Source organism: Cydia splendana, chromosome 6, assembly GCF_910591565.1.
Source record: "Cydia splendana chromosome 6, ilCydSple1.2, whole genome shotgun sequence".
Taxonomy (NCBI): Eukaryota; Metazoa; Arthropoda; class Insecta; order Lepidoptera; family Tortricidae; genus Cydia; species Cydia splendana.
Window position 1 is genome coordinate 8,777,917 of NC_085965.1, and position 16,397 is coordinate 8,794,313.

At 34.6% G+C, this 16,397-nt stretch overlaps 1 protein-coding gene across 2 annotated transcripts in view; it reads right to left on the reverse strand.

Annotated features, from left to right (window-relative positions):
* Positions 1–16,397, reverse strand: part of LOC134791302 (galactokinase-like) — a 76,973-nt gene that overhangs the window by 8,690 nt on the left and 51,886 nt on the right. For both annotated transcript variants that reach the window (XM_063762311.1, XM_063762310.1), the window contains exons 7-8: positions 7,825–7,940; positions 3,364–3,522 (exon numbers count right to left, since the gene is read on the reverse strand). In XM_063762311.1, the coding sequence (XP_063618381.1) occupies positions 3,364–3,522; positions 7,825–7,940 (275 nt within the window). The remainder of the gene's footprint in view (positions 1–3,363; positions 3,523–7,824; positions 7,941–16,397) is intronic.

Below are 16,397 nucleotides of genomic sequence, written 5' to 3' on the forward strand. Positions count from 1 at the left end.
CGCCCGGCTTTGGAACGCGTACATAGTGCTTCGTATGTCGGGCTACGCCCGACTCTTTTGGTATGAGGGCGCCGGAGGCGCCCGGCTTTGGTACGCGTACATCAGGCCTCGTACGTTGGGCTACGCCCGACTCTTTTAATATGAGGGTGCCGAAGGCGCCCGGCTTTGGACCGCGTACAGCGCGCCACGTACATCGGGCTACGCCTGACCCTTTTAGTGTCGCCTTTTGGACCGAGTCCGGTGCGTCACATGGGTACGTCTCAGTATGCTTTGCCTGACCACTGCGAATTTTAACGAGGTGAATATACTAAGATTACTAAGGGACCAAACCCGATCTCGTAAAAAAAATTGCTGATCTGGACTTCTATACCTATTCACGTTATAATAAAATATTGCAGATCATTAAAAAAAAACACCTTGTATATAGCGGCCAAACAAATTTCTTTTGAAAAATCCTTCTTGTATCGCCGTAGTCGCGTAACACGCGGATAGATAGAATGCAGAGCGATTGTGGATTCGTAGTTCGAATTACCTACCAGATAAATTAATGTTTTATCGGGTGCATGCAAGCAAAGCCGGGTGCAAAAGCTAACAATATGTATATATTTGAAATGTGCTAATTGAGCTCTTTCAAATGATATACAACCCGTCATCATTACTTATTTTTATTTTTTTGGTTCGTGACTTTATGACCTCTAGAGGGCGCCGTGTTCATTTTTTGTGACGTCGTATAGCCTATAACCAGCGGACGATTAAGACGATTCGAATGACACGTCGTTTGTCAAATTTCAATGAGTACTTTAGAAGTTATGAGGGAACGGATGAACATACATACATACATACATACCCACAAACATACCGGTCAAAATCATAACCCTCCTTTTGCGTTGCCGTAGTCGGGTAAAAATCGGCCCCGTCGTTGTTATTTATGTATTTACTCGGGATTAAGCTCGTTACCCAATGTTATTCCCTTTAAAGGTAATTCCAAAAAGGGTTTATTAATAAGAAGAGATCACACTGAAGCGTGACGGAGTATATTTGAAGTAGGGAGATGTTTGATGTTCTGTGAGAGACTCTTTTCAGGAACGAGCGATACGTGCAATATACCTACACGGTGTAACACGAGGAACTCGAAAGATTTTTGGAAAGAACCACGCATTTCTGGGGCCAAAAGAAGGAACAATTTGATAAGTTTAAATACCAAAATTTTGCCAGAAAAAAAGTTTTTTTTTTTTTTTCATTTTTTGTTGTATGGGTAAAACTGGCACTTAAAATGAATTTATACTTTTTTTCCTAAACTAGGTTTTACAAAGTGTAACTTGTCACTTTTTGACATCTATCAATAAGGATATTTAATTTTAGACTACGTTCCATAATGGAATTATCGCCTTCAAATAGGCGTTTTGCGCTAAGTAACAATAAGATGTTTTTTTTAATTGATATTAAGTCTGAATTTAGGCGAATTCCAGAAAAGTTTTTATGACATTGGCAACAGCAATATAATAATCATCTGTGAAAATTTCAACTATTTCAGCCTGGTGACGGACAGACAGACAGACGGACGGACGGACGGACAGTGGAGTCTTAAGGGGCCCACTGATTAACAGTCCGCCGGACGGTATCGGCCTGTCAGGTGTTCGGAACCGTCAACATTTTGTTCTAACTGACAGGCCGATACCGTCCGGTGGACTGTTAATCAGTGGGCCCCTTTAGTAATAGGCTCCCGTTTTTACCCTTTGGGTAAGGAATCCTAAAAATGAATAAAAAACCAATCTGTGCGAACCATTACATCTTCCCAATCGAAGCATTCGATTACGATCCAAATCCAACTAGGTCAGGTTAATGCCCTCATGTTAATAAAAAATAAACAGGTTATTTAACAAACTTCAAACGACATATTTATGTCACCAATAAATCCTCTTTGACTACGGATTTTTTACCCAGCGAAAATGTACTTTCCCTCATAATAATTTACGCAAAAGTGCCATGAATTTTGTGGAGATACGTCATTTAGGAGCATGGACGGGGAATGAGGAAACGAAAGTAGCTAAATAAAATATATTTTCACGTGAGTTCAAAGATTTATGCGAACGATTGATTATCAACGACTTAAGCTGATATTTTGCGTGATGTGTGTGTGCTATGTTTGTGCTTAAGAGGAAAGTAGATCACTGAGTTTTTAATCATTATGTATTTGTATGTAGGCCCAGACGGAGATGGCGGGACGACCTAGACACCTTCCTCAGTAACTGGCCAGAGCAGGCGCTATGTCGGGAGTCGTGGAAGATAAGGGGAGAGGCCTTTGCCCAGCAGTGGGACACCATTATAGGCTAGCAAAAAAAATGTATTTAAACAAAACGTGGCTAACTCACTAGGTAGGTACGTTTGTTCTTAAAAAGATGAATGAGAACGACAGCTGCTCTCCTTCCAATTTTAACTCATTAAATCTGCCCCAAAAAGAGATTTCCGCTTTCAAAATAGCTTTTAAAAATGTCTTTCCATGCCTTTTTTTGTTGAGCTACAACCTGTTAAAACGTAGAAAATTGTGTCGGTATTTACAGGTTACTAAATATAAAACGAATTTGAGGCAGAGACAATAGGCTCTTCAAAACTCAAATATTAGGTTGTAAGATTACTTAATGGAACCTTTAAGAGAAATGGCCGTGACATAAAGTTTAAGTGTTTTTGAATAAATGGATCGGAATTATACTTTCTATAAAAACCGGCCAAGTGCGTTTCGGACTCGCGCACGAAGGGTTCCGTAACATTACGCAAAAAAACGGCAAAAAAATCACGTTTGTTGTATTCCCATACAAATATTTATTATATTCTATTTTGTAGTAAGTATTTGTTGTTATAGCCGCAGCAGAAATACATCATCTGTGAAAATTTCAACTGCCTAGCTATCACGGTTCATGAGATACAGCCTGATGACAGACAGACGGACGGACAGACGGACAGACGGACAGACGGACAGCGGAGTCTTAGTAATAGGATCCCGTTTTTACCGGTATAGCTTTATTTGACGTTCATAAGCGCATTGTAATATGCCTACTTGAATAAATTATTTTTTTATCTTATCTTATCTTTACCCTTTGGGTACGGAACCCTAAAAAAGCGAGTATGATGCTTCATATTCATGAGGTTTTCTTTACCGGTCCCATTGTTATTTTAGGTATTTTGTAACTAATTGCCTATCCCGGTATTCCCGGTTACCTAATATATTAGGGCTCACAACGTAAAAATGGCGTATTTACTATGACAAACAGCTGATATACTAGTACTTTTAATAACTCTTTGCTAGCTTCGTATACGCCGTCAACAATTTTTACAACAGCAACCAACTGATACACTAGAACTTACAAGGACAACCGCCGAGCCCCCAAATCCGCCGCCCGTCATCCTGGCACCGTAGACGCCCTGAACCGTTTTGGCTATGGCAACCAGCTGGTCAAGCTCCGGACAAGACACCTCCATCAGATTGCGTAACGTCTCGTGAGACTCGTAGAACAGCTTACCGACCTATAAAAGAAAAGAAAACTAAGAAACTGTTTAGACGACAACGGTTTCACACACTTGACTTTTTAGTCGCTATTGGCGACATGTTTCGGGCCCGTCGGGAGTCCAAATTCAAGTATGTGAAACCGTTGTCGTCTAAACAGTTTAACACATTCACTGCCAGCGACCCGCTAGGCGGGTTCTCTGTTCGTAAGCGCTTTTCGCTACATACGGTTTTTCCTGTGTTATCGGCTACGCTCATAGCGCGTAGCTCGCGCTGGCACTGAATGTGTTAACACAATACATTCATTGCCACTAAGTGCTACGGGTTACGCTCGTAGCGCGTAGACCGGTCTTTGCCGTATGGAGCGCGTAGTCGCTACTAACAGTGTACCCGACAGTCGGGTTCTTGGCCCTGAATGTGTTAAAATATGTCTCACGAATGTTTAATTTCGAAAACTAAGATTATAGGGATTTATTATTCGGGCGTTGTTTATTTTTACTCTGTCTGCTTATCAATTGCTCGTGAATGCTCTGCCCACTTTCTTTGTAGCAAAGAATACTTGTAAATAGATAATCCTAGTATTTTTGCAGCAGGTATTTACAATAACCCAATAAACAGGTGGAGCATAGCGTCGATGCGAATAAACAAATCGCCATGTATTTTTAAGCTGCTTTTCAGGAGACAAATAAACACATTTTATTGTTCTGTTTGTAATATATTTGTTGCATCTGTGTTTTGTTCTAATAGATTAATGGTTTTTACCTACTCATGAAGAAAATAAACAGTTTTTTACGTAATTTTTTACAATATTAATTATTTTAACCAGAATTTTGTTACATAGCGACTTAAATTTGGTTCACTTAAAATCGTCATGTGTGAATTTTTTCCGTTTTCATTACAGCTATTTGTTGCCAAAAAGTAACGTAGCACGAGAGATGATTCATAGCGGATTTTAGGGTCAATGTTGTGTAATCCACTCCACAATAAATCGCCATGTGCAACATTATCGCCTTTACCCTCGACGGAAAACAAGGCATTTAATTTCGTTATGTGCTAAATAAATCACATAGCTATTGTACAAACGTTGTTCTGTGTTCACATAGCGTAATTAGTTATTTTCAAAACTAATAAATATATGAAAAAATATTTATGTGGATCGACGGGATATTAAAAAAGAAATTAAAATATGCCAAAATGAAAAATCGTAAAAAAACACATAGCGATTTATTTATTCGCACCGACGATATTTATCATCACACGAGCGCGGTCGGATCGAGCCATGTAGACTGGTTCCTTCGACCGGTCAAACCAAGCGTCGCGATCGCCTAGCGTTTTTTTTTTCTTTGAAATGGCCCCATCTCAGCATGTTGCTGGCGACTTCCAGCGCTGATCTTCCGATGAGACCATCAAGTGAGAAATAATCATGGAAGGTAACAGACAAAAAAAAACACAAAAAATAATTGGAACATTTGCCCTGCAGCAACTCCACTAACTTGGCATTTGGATATTTTTCAGTGAAATCTATTGCCCAGGTAATAAGGTGACGACAGCTAATGAGTTTCCAAAAGCGAGTGACCTAACCCGTATTATCTCTGACTAAAACACCAATATCTCAATTTTAAATGGAATTTCGTTTGGTTCCAATAAAACTAAATGAAGCAGATAAAAATAGCTATTTATTGACCTAACTCCTGTCGGTCAGACTAATAGGTGTCTCGGGCGACTACAGGGCGGGCTCCTTCTTGGCTCATACCTAGGTTAAGTCTGGCGGTTCAAAGGGGCAACGCCGCCAGCATTCTAGGTTCCATTCCAGAAGCGGGTAGCTTTGGAGAGATATTTTATATTTAGTTTTAGTTGTTAGTTTTAGGTTTTATGTAAGTATTGTTTTAAAATGACCTGTCAAGTAGCAGTAATAGATGTTAAATTCAATTCAATTCAATTCAATATATTTATTTCAGACTGCATAGGTCCATAAAATTGTTAGTATTACAAGTACTTACATTTAAGAGTTAGTGCCAATAAACCACTCTCAGCTCTGTTGTTTTTTGGACCAGATTCCAAACAAAATTGCCCTAGGTCCTTCGACCTACCGGAATAATTGAAGTTTACATTTTAATTTTAATGAGCTTTGTACGTGGACTCCAATCTGTTATTGTCATTCAAATAATCCGTATTGATTTTTTTACCTGAACGCACCTAAGTTCATTGCTCCTTACCATATTAGAAACATGGCATTATGCACATCTCACTGCGTCTCCAATATATTGCGCTTTCGTGACGTCTTAGTAGTAGGTACCTACCTACGCAATATATTAATATTGCTAGGTGCCAAGACGCACTGCTTTGCGTAGGTTGTAATGTCAGTCCTTTCATAAAATAAATTAAGTTAAAAGTAAATAATGCGAACTTTACGATTCCGTGGTCAAATCTGGTGTCTTGTATAGATGCGCCACCACTCCTGAATACAGAATAGAAAAGAAATCGTTGTGGATTTTTTTTGAAGTGAAAACTTCTTTAGCGGCGCTGAGCACTTTTTGAGGTGGGGAAAAAATTATAAACTCGATTCAGACGCGTAACGTAACGGTGACGTCATGTGTCACGGACAATGTTATTCACCAAAGAACTTTAGTCATAACGTATCATAATCAGGTCAATTATTTAAAACGGGACTTTTATATTAAGCAATAAAGTCTAAAGATCTCACAGTTACATAACTTTATATCACTCCAATATAATTCAATAAAGCTAAATCTTGATGAAATCGCTAATAAAAGTGAACTCTAGTACTGGTGAATAAAACTCAAAATATCATGACCAAATATATTTAGATGCAAGGTCTGCAAGGTAACTTTACAATTTCTATTCGAATTTTAAACAATTAACGCTACAATTTTAAGCTCACTGGCCAGCAATTTCGGAACTAAAGTTTTTAATAGAAAGGAGGATGGGTCAATTATACATAGTGCTGCAGTCATTTTGGACTAGTCATTGAGTTTTCACTTCTGTCGGCACTCCCGGAGTGCAACCCGTTGTTTTTTTAAATCCAATACCCGATTTGTAACAATATCCGATTTTCTTATGTAGAATGATTACTTAATGCTCGGTATGAACGTGGTGAAATGCTGTTCTTTTCAGGCTCTGTGTAATTTTAATAGGTATTGTATATTCAAATTAAGATTATGCAAAAACAGATCATATAAAAATCCCATGTATAATGACTACAATTATTAAGTTTCAATATACATTAGAAGCATAAACATTTTCTTGAAACATTATAATTATATATTATGCCCGCTAGCTAAGGTTTCATTCATTAAGTAAATTAAAACCTGGTGCATGTATAATTATTGACAGCGAGAACGTTAACGACTAACTTGTCACAACGATGTTGGAACGCATTTATTAAGTAATTTAATAGTTAAATACGTTTGTAAACTTGTTAAATAATATTAGTTCGTACACGTGTGACACAGAATTTCTCATGTGCAGTGGGATTGTAAAATACATTTCACATGTGCACGAAACAAGTTTATGTGTTACAATTACAAACTTTGATGTGCCAGTCAAATGAACAAAGTTCCAAATAAACATTGAAAATTGTTATAGTTTCGCAACGACATGCATACATCACATTTTGCCTAAAAACGGACGATGTCTTTTTCTCATTCCGTAGTACAAAAATGTACACTAGTTTTCAGAAAATCCTTAGAATGTAACATGATGCATAATTAACACAGTCTTTGAGGTTCTAAAACGTAGAGCCGGATCCAGATGGGTGTAACGTGTAATGTAAGATTACGTGTAATATAGCGTGATGTGTAGACGCGCGCTAAGAACCAACAGGCGATGGATCCGGTCCGGCACGAGCGTTACATGTAAAGGATGACTCACGTTAGGCCGGGCCGTGTCCGGGCCGGAGCTTCCGGCGCTTACTTTTCTATGACATGACGGGCGATCACGTGATGCTTTCCATAGAAAACGATGCACCGGAAGCTCCGGCCCGGACGCGGCCCGGTCTAACGTGAGTCATCCTTAATGCTCGTAGTGCCGTCCACACCCAGAATTCGTGTTTCATTACACGATAGATTACATTAAACGTTACAGCTGTCTGGACTCGGTTTAGGACGGTCATGTAGGATTCAGAAATAAAACAAAACAAAGTAACATATTCTAGAAAACATCCGCGCATCTACATTAAAAGCTGTCACTCATAGACGCCTTCAGATTTCAGGTGTCAGGTCAATATTTTCGGTGAATAATCTCTGATCAAGTCCAAAAGTAGGTAAGTAAAAATTTAATTATCATAATTGTAAGGTCCTTACATGCTCCAAGTCTCCAACCCGCAAGCTCTTGGCGCACTCCTCGGTGCGGCGTATCTCTTCGACAACGTGCTGCGCCCGCTTAACCACATCTACGTCGCATTTCTTTCGTCTCAGATCTGAAAACAAGCCAAAATGATAAAACATACCTGAGTAATTCTCCTTCTTTTTTAAAGTCGGCTAAGTACTTCCTAACTGAGATTAACACCTGATTCATCAAACTTAGCATATTAATTACGATTCTACGGTGAAACATACACAAAACATTGGAACATATACAGGGTGGAACGTCACGAAAGACCTTCCCGGAAATATAGCGTCGTTTAAGTGATATTGAATAGATAGTAAGGGCCAGAATCATGAATTAAATAAAAATTATAAATAACAAATTCACTACTTTTTAACTGTGGTGATAACACTGATAACCCTATACCATAGTGTGGTTAGATTAAAGCATGATTAAAGGAATCGCTGTCGGGAAAACTCGGCGATTATCAACGTTTATTTCCGGGCATTGACGTAATCACACTAATGCATGAATGACGCATAAATACTACTTACTAAAACTTACTTAATAATACTTAAATTCATGAAATAAGTGCGAAAATATTAATATTACTTAATTAAGATCTTTATTAGTTTTAACCATATCTAACAGTATGTTCACATTCACATACGGCGTTCAAATGTTCCTCCACCTCTTACAATGCATGATGCAGCCCCTGGCCGAGTATGAGGTAGTATGCATTAACCTTTGGATTCCGTTCAAAATAGGTACCGCATTCGTTCTTCTAGTCTAGCCGCCAGTTGATTAACACATCGTCCACGTTTGTTGGTCATTCCGAGCTGGTTTGTGCTACAATGGGCTGATTGTCAGCAATCGAAATGTCGACCAAAAGCACGTAAAATCGTCCTACGCCCAGTCTGATGCGTCCTACGCTCAGATATGTTTCTCTATGTATAAGAATCAGCCGCATTATAGTTGCATTTCGCGTATGATAAAAGCAAATTTAAACAATCAACAAAGGCATTTTTATCGAATATGACATTAGGTAAGGTTAATGACAATTACATTCAAAGAGCATATAGTTAATCACTACGTTCATCATTACATTCTAACCATAGTGTTGATTTTCAACCACGCAAAGAGGTTCGTTAACTATAGGAAATGCAATTAATTAAGTATTTCATATTTCTATAAATGGAAATAGAAATATTTTTATTCGTGAGCACAAACACAAGAAAGAAAATTATAGAAGCAGAGAAACATTTAAAAAAGGATTAGGAAGGAGGAGGAGGAAGGAAATTTCTCATGCACGTTTTAAACCAAAATAATAATCAAACACAATTATTAGATGAAAAAAAATCCTGTTCAACCTGGGCACGGTTTCAATTTATTCGAAAACAAATTTATGAAACATGTTAAACCTTTTTATTACTCCAGGTAAACATAGGGGTTCATGGTAAAAGAGGTTACGATATATTTTTTTATTGTTTATGACGATTGAGTACTGTTGAGTGATTGTCAATTTCACCATTTGCACTGTTTATTGTCGTTAGTACTATTTAATATTGAGAAATTACATACAAACTACACCCAAAAACTAAACAAGGGGAGCCACACGCTTAGAATCGCTTACATAAATCCTGCGACGATTCTTACCGAGTAGCCAGAAGACCTATGAAAACCTACCTAAGGGGCAAAACTTTACATACCTGACGTCTAACGATTGTTTACAAGTAAGTTCATTGACCCTGTCACCTGTTAGGGTTAGAACAAAGTAGTTTTTTGCATGGATGTTTAAAAGGCCATAATTTGGAAACGGTTGCCCATATTAACATAGTTTCTATGGAGAAAATATAGAGCTAAGGTTAAACTATCTCCCATTTCCGGAAAGGTCCGTCGTCAAATTCCACGCTGTATATATACTTAGTAATTAATATTAATTTATTTAAAATTAAAATCTTGTCAACAACAGATCTCTCTATAGACCTAAAATTTCAAAATAAACTTGTAAAATTATTTTAAACTTTAGTTAAGTTTAAAAAAAACAACCAGCGGAAAGCTTGCCCGTGAAAATGGTAATGAAGATGATTTTTTAATTAAATTTCAATCAACAACAACCCTGACCTTTAAAATATTAAATACTAATTAATTTTATGGAGAACTCTGAATGATTGATTATAGCAAACAATTGGGCAGAATAATAAGTTTACTCGTTTCGATATTTTGCGACAAAGTTGAAAATGGAGTAATTACAATTAAAATTGACTTTGTCAACAACTCAATTACACGTGACGTGTCTCTACAGCTGCGATGATGCGATAAAAAAGTCAGTGTCGCAGTATTTTCTTACTCATTTAATAACATCTTGAAATCGAATCTACAGTTAGTAGTTGCCAAGTGGACCACGGGCTCCCATGAGCAAGGACCGGAAAACCCCTCTTTACGCTTAATCCTATCAATTCGGTAACCCAATCGATTCGGTTACCGTATCATTCGGTAACCCTATCATACTGTTACCTGATTGTAATGGTAACCTTATTGAAACGGTAACCCTAACCTTTAACCGAGTTAATCTCAAAACCCCATCGCGATAGGGTTTTTGTTAAGGGTTTTTAACAGGTTTTCATTCAGTTATGGTAACCTTTATTATCGGTTGCTTACTGGTTTGCTACATTAAAGTAGTTTTAGTGATGTGCCGTCAGAACTAAAAAAATACTAAAAAATTTGTTTATTTTATTTACTTTATTTATATTTTGTTGATTTTATTGATTTTACTTATTAAATATATTTAATTTAATTTATTTATTTAATTGATTTAATTGATTTAATTTATTGAATTTGTTGAATTTTTTTTTTTAATTTATTTAATTTATTTAATTTAATTTATTTATTTCATTTACTTAATTAGTTTAATTTGTTATATTTGTTTAATTTATTTTATTTATTTATTTATTTTTTTTTTTATTTTTTTTTTTTTTTATTTTTTATTTTTTTTTTTTATTTTTTTTTTTTTTTTTTTTATTTTTTTTTTTTTTTTATTTATTTTATTTATTTTATTTATTTTATTTATTTTATTTATTTTATTTATTTTATTTATTTTATTTATTTTATTTATTTTATTTATTTTATTTATTTTATTTATTTTATTTATTTTATTTATTTTATTTATTTTATTTATTTTATTTATTTTATTTATTTTATTTATTTTATTTATTTTATTTACTTTATTTACTTTATTTACTTTATTTACTTTATTTACTTTATTTATTTTATTTATTTTATTTATTTTATTTATTTTATTTATTTTATTTATTTTATTTATTTTATTTATTTTATTTATTTTATTTATTTTATTTATTTTATTTATTTTATTTATTTTATTTATTTTATTTATTTTATTTATTTTATTTATTTTATTTATTTTATTTATTTTATTTATTTTATTTATTTTATTTATTTTATTTATTTTATTTATTTTATTTATTTTATTTATTTTATTTATTTTATTTATTTTATTTATTTTATTTATTTTATTTATTTTATTTATTTTATTTATTTTATTTATTTTATTTATTTTATTTATTTTATTTATTTTATTTATTTTATTTATTTTATTTATTTTATTTATTTTATTTATTTTATTTATTTTATTTATTTTATTTATTTTATTTATTTTATTTATTTTATTTATTTTATTTATTTAATTTATTTAATTTATTTAATTTATTTAATTTATTTAATTTATTAAACTTATTTAATTTATTTATTTTAATTATTTTAGTTATAATATAATAATATTTATAATAAGAACACACCACACAAGTAGGTATAAAGATAAACAAAGGAAAGGCAAAAAAACTTGTTTGTGCTGGAGGCTTCATAGACCACCCATGCCAACCTCGGTTATTCAATAATAAGTTGAATTTAAGTGTGCGTAAAGATTACAATCGTTTGAACTGGTCAAAAACCTCATAATGAGGTAACTGAATAGACTGGGTTTTTATTTCGGTTACCGGTAACAGAGGTTAACTCGATCTGATACGGTTACCGAATCAAAGTGTTACCTTATTAAGCGGTTACCGTTATGGTAGGGGTTTTTATAAACACCTCTAAAATAACCCTATGAAAAACCCCGGTTAAGGTAACCGGTTCCTGTCCCTGCCCATGAGCCGTGGCAAAAGCCGGGACAACGCTAATAGGAAGAAACGTCAAGACGTTTCTTGAAATAGAAGGTGATTAAAAGTAAGTGTACGATGAAACTGGAAATCACATTAAAAGTTCTCAGCCTCAGTCTGTAATCAAAGGTAGAAAAAAATGTTCTAGCAGAATATTATAAGACTCTGATGACTTGCAAAGGAACGGTGAAAGTTACTTACCTAATACGTGTCTGTACCTAATTATCGTTAATACGTTAATTATACGTTACTACTTTAATATAACGTTAGTTAATATAATACCTTACAAATATATAAATGGAGGTTTCTACCACATTCACTTGGTATTTTCCTTTAAAATTATTTTTTTAGTACTATTTTCCATCGTTTCAAAATATAATTCAAGACACACTGCGCATACATCCATCAATTTTGATACAAACTCATCTGGTGCATAAAAAGTTTTAAAATCTGCGACTATCACGCTCATTCGATTACTCTACCCCACCTTGCTTGCACACTGAGTGGGCTTGTACACTCAGCCGCAAAATTGTATGGCCACTTTATCAATAAATTCATTAATTATCTGTCCATGCAATTCTGCAGATCGCTGTACAGTCACCGTCAGATATATCGGAGAGGCCAAGGCTCTCCAACACCTGGAAAAGGCCTCCATTAGACGTTAAGGGGCTACCCCACGCCAATGACCTTCGATCTGAACCCCTTAGTTTTCTAATGTTTTTTGTAGCTTATTATATTAACAGCAACGGCTTTAAGCAAGATAGTATCCCATATTTACTTAAAAGTTCATTGTCTTCGAGATATTTGGCATCAAAGTTGAACAATTTTAGGCTAAAAACTGGTTTTCTGGCCATAACTTCTGTGTTATTTAGTTTAAAATTAAAACCCTGGACACGTTTTTCGAGACGTCAAAGACGAACCCAAATATGTAGATTTCGTACATATAAGATCCTTCACTGCAAACTAGATACGAAAAAAGTGTTTTTTAAACAATGTTTAAAAAAATCATAAAATAATAAGGATTAATTTTTTTTTCAAAATCCGGTGGACAAAATCGGAGATAAAAGATTGTAAAACCGATAACCGTTTGTCTCATAATTCTATCTGTAGTGCAAAAAAAGGAGATACGATGCAAAACTTCTCAAAAATCGATGAAAACCTCGGGTAATACTTAAGGTGCATGTTCAGATATTTTAGAGCACCATGGTCGCTTTGTTATATCCAGAGATCGGACAAATTTGCGTCATTGCTCGCAATAATGTATACATGACTCCAAAATTGATTAAATAATTAATCATTTAATTATTTTTTTTACTTAGGTAAGAAATTAATTGAATGATTAATCATTCAATTAATTTCTTACCTGAGGTTTAATTTTGATTCCTAATCAATAAATAACACAAAGATTTCTTATAATGTAAATTTATTAAAGAAAATAATCAGCATGTTTTTAAAATTTTCTGTAGGTACTCATTTTTTATATCAAAAATATATTTAAATTATTTAAGTGCTATTTATTGACTAGGGAACAAAATTAAATCTCAGGTAAAAAAAATAATTAAATGATTAATTATTTAATCAAATTTGGAGCCATGTCCACATTATTGCGAGCAATGACGCCAATCTGTCCGAACTCTGGTATATCTGACGACGACTTTACGTAGTTAATTCAAAAGTTACGCCCATTTTGACACTGACATTACACACATCTCATTTATGGCATCCAACATGAAACAGCGACATTTAACAACTTAATTAACTGGACATCCCCCGAGCCTCCGGCGCGTATAAATATAAGTACCATATTACGCCTACACTGTTCACTGTATGTACATCGGTGGTCCTTATGCCTTTTATAATAAGGTCCACCGATGTACAGTTAGGAGTGTTGCTGTTTGTACATTATCTTTCAGCTTGCATGAGTTTCATAATACTTATCATACCCTACTACATTTAGGCTAAGGTCAAGAGAGGTTCATCTCTAGCCCAGAATTATGATATGTAGGCCGATTCTGTTTTATCAATTACTAGCGACCCATCCCGGCTTCGCACGGCTTAACAAATTATACACCTAATCCTTCCGCAAGAATCACTCTATTAATATGTGAAAACCGCATGAAAATTCGTTCAGTAGTTATTGAGCTTATCGCGAACAAACACACAAACAGACAGACGCGGCAGGGGACTTTGCTTTATAAGGTGTAATGACGAATTTTAGATACGGTTTTCAACTTATTTTGATATGACCCTGACCGTAAGCACCAATCAGCGTTAAGGGCTCATGCACATTGTTGCTGACTAAGGGTAACATTCCATTTCCGACCGCAGCTGCACTACTAGTACGAACGCGTCAGTGTTATTGTCAATTTCCATAGTAAAATGAATGGTAGTGCTGCTGTCGTTGGAAATGGAATGTCACCTTCAATGCAATCAATGGAGTCGGGACTCCCTCTGGTCGCATAACAACTTTTGTCATATTTTTAATTGTTATAACACTTTATGCATAAAATTGTAAGTTATAAAAATCTTTAGTCAGAATTATTCCTGAGCATAATTGGGTTTTTGTCATAAATGAGTTATGTCATAATTTCTATAGTCATAAATTGAATTCGCATAAAATTTTAAGTCATCTGCTTGATATCCATAATTGCTTTCCGTTCGAAGTATTGCAGTGCATAGTATTAATATAGACTTAAAAAATTAAGTCATATATTTAGTGGGCATAATATGTTTTTTTCATAAATGTTACAAAGCATGAATATTAAATATGTATGGTTGTAAGCAACCTATGAAGCAAATATTACTTTAGTCATAATCATAACCACACAAATACCTTATAAAAGAGGAGATCGAAGGAGAGGAGCCCCCTCTAGTAGGAGAAACGGTTTTATAAAAGAACCTAATCGTAGTAGGTAGGTTAGGTTCGTTAGGTTTCTTTAGATGCCCGAAGGGCAAACCACGCAGAAATAGGAGCCCCGCGTGAGCGGGGCTCCGTCGAATTAAGTGTTTGGACGGAGATTAGGGAAGAGGTTTTTTTATATCTTTATGTGGTCATAATCATAACCACACAAAAACCGTATAAAAGAGGAGATCGAAGGAGAGGAGCCCCCTCTAGTAGGAGAAACGCCTAATCATAGTAGGTAGGTTAGGTTCGTTAGGTTTCTTTAGATGCCCGAAGGGCAAACTACGCAGAAATAGGAGCCCCGCGTGAGCGGGGCTCCGTCGAATTAAGTGTTTAGACGGAGATTAGGGAAAAGATTTTTTCGAGGAGTTGTTAAGAGAGGCTAAAATTAGTTTCTTAAATTATTTATGTAAACCATTATGGTTGAAAATTATTATGCTACAAAACGTCATACGTAAAAACACTATAAGTATCGATAAATATCCTTTTAGCTGGTATGACATTTGATTCATTATAATCAAAACCTATATGCACAAAAAATATATGACAACTGCTGAGTATGTCATCAAATATTATGGCTAAAAATGTATGACACAATATAATATGACTTTTCATTTGTATGCGCAATGATGATTATGACACAAGTTGTTATGCGCTTCAAGGATATGACTTAAACTTATATGCAACCCAATATGGACCCAATGGAGTCGTCTCATAAAGCATTTGGCTCGTTCTTATTGGTTAGTGTGAGATGCCCGATGACGACACAAGGTCCTATCAAAATAAGATGAAAACTATATCACATTGTTGAAACGGAATCGACCTCGTAAATATAAATTGCAATAAGATTTCCATCTGTTATAGTATTCTTTATATTAGAAGTGGGTTGAAATTGATACGTTAGACTCTAGAGTTAGGAAATCGTACACCTAAACACTGACTTCCTGTAAAGGGTATTTAAATTGTTTCAAAAGCAGTCATGAAATGAAATTTTCACCTCAGCAGCTCGAACAAGGGTACTTTGCTTCTTAAAAACAGTGAGCAAAATGCGATTTTGAATAGGTAACATACCTATTAGACAACTTGAAATGCTCACTGTTAAGGTGAAAAATTTTATCTACTACACGAGATCAAAGTTTTTTTACATCTTGTGCGCTTTTGAGTCCCTTACTACGCTCAAGATTCTAAATTCTATTATAAAAACTTTCGCTTGCACGGGACTCAAAATAAGCACTCGAAGAAATATCTAACTTCTCTTGTTGTACAAATAACTATTTCTCAAACATGCAATGAAATATTAATGTTATGTTCAAAAAAGAAAAAAAAGAAAAAACTTTATAATGCTGTATTTCCTAAACTGTACGTCGTAGCGCAAAAATTATCAAATTTTCGTTTCCCTTTATAAAACCCCTAAGTCATATTTAAAAAACACAAAAAAAGAAAAAACAAGGTAAATATTTATAGGGTTGTATCTCCTAAACCGTGCGTCGTA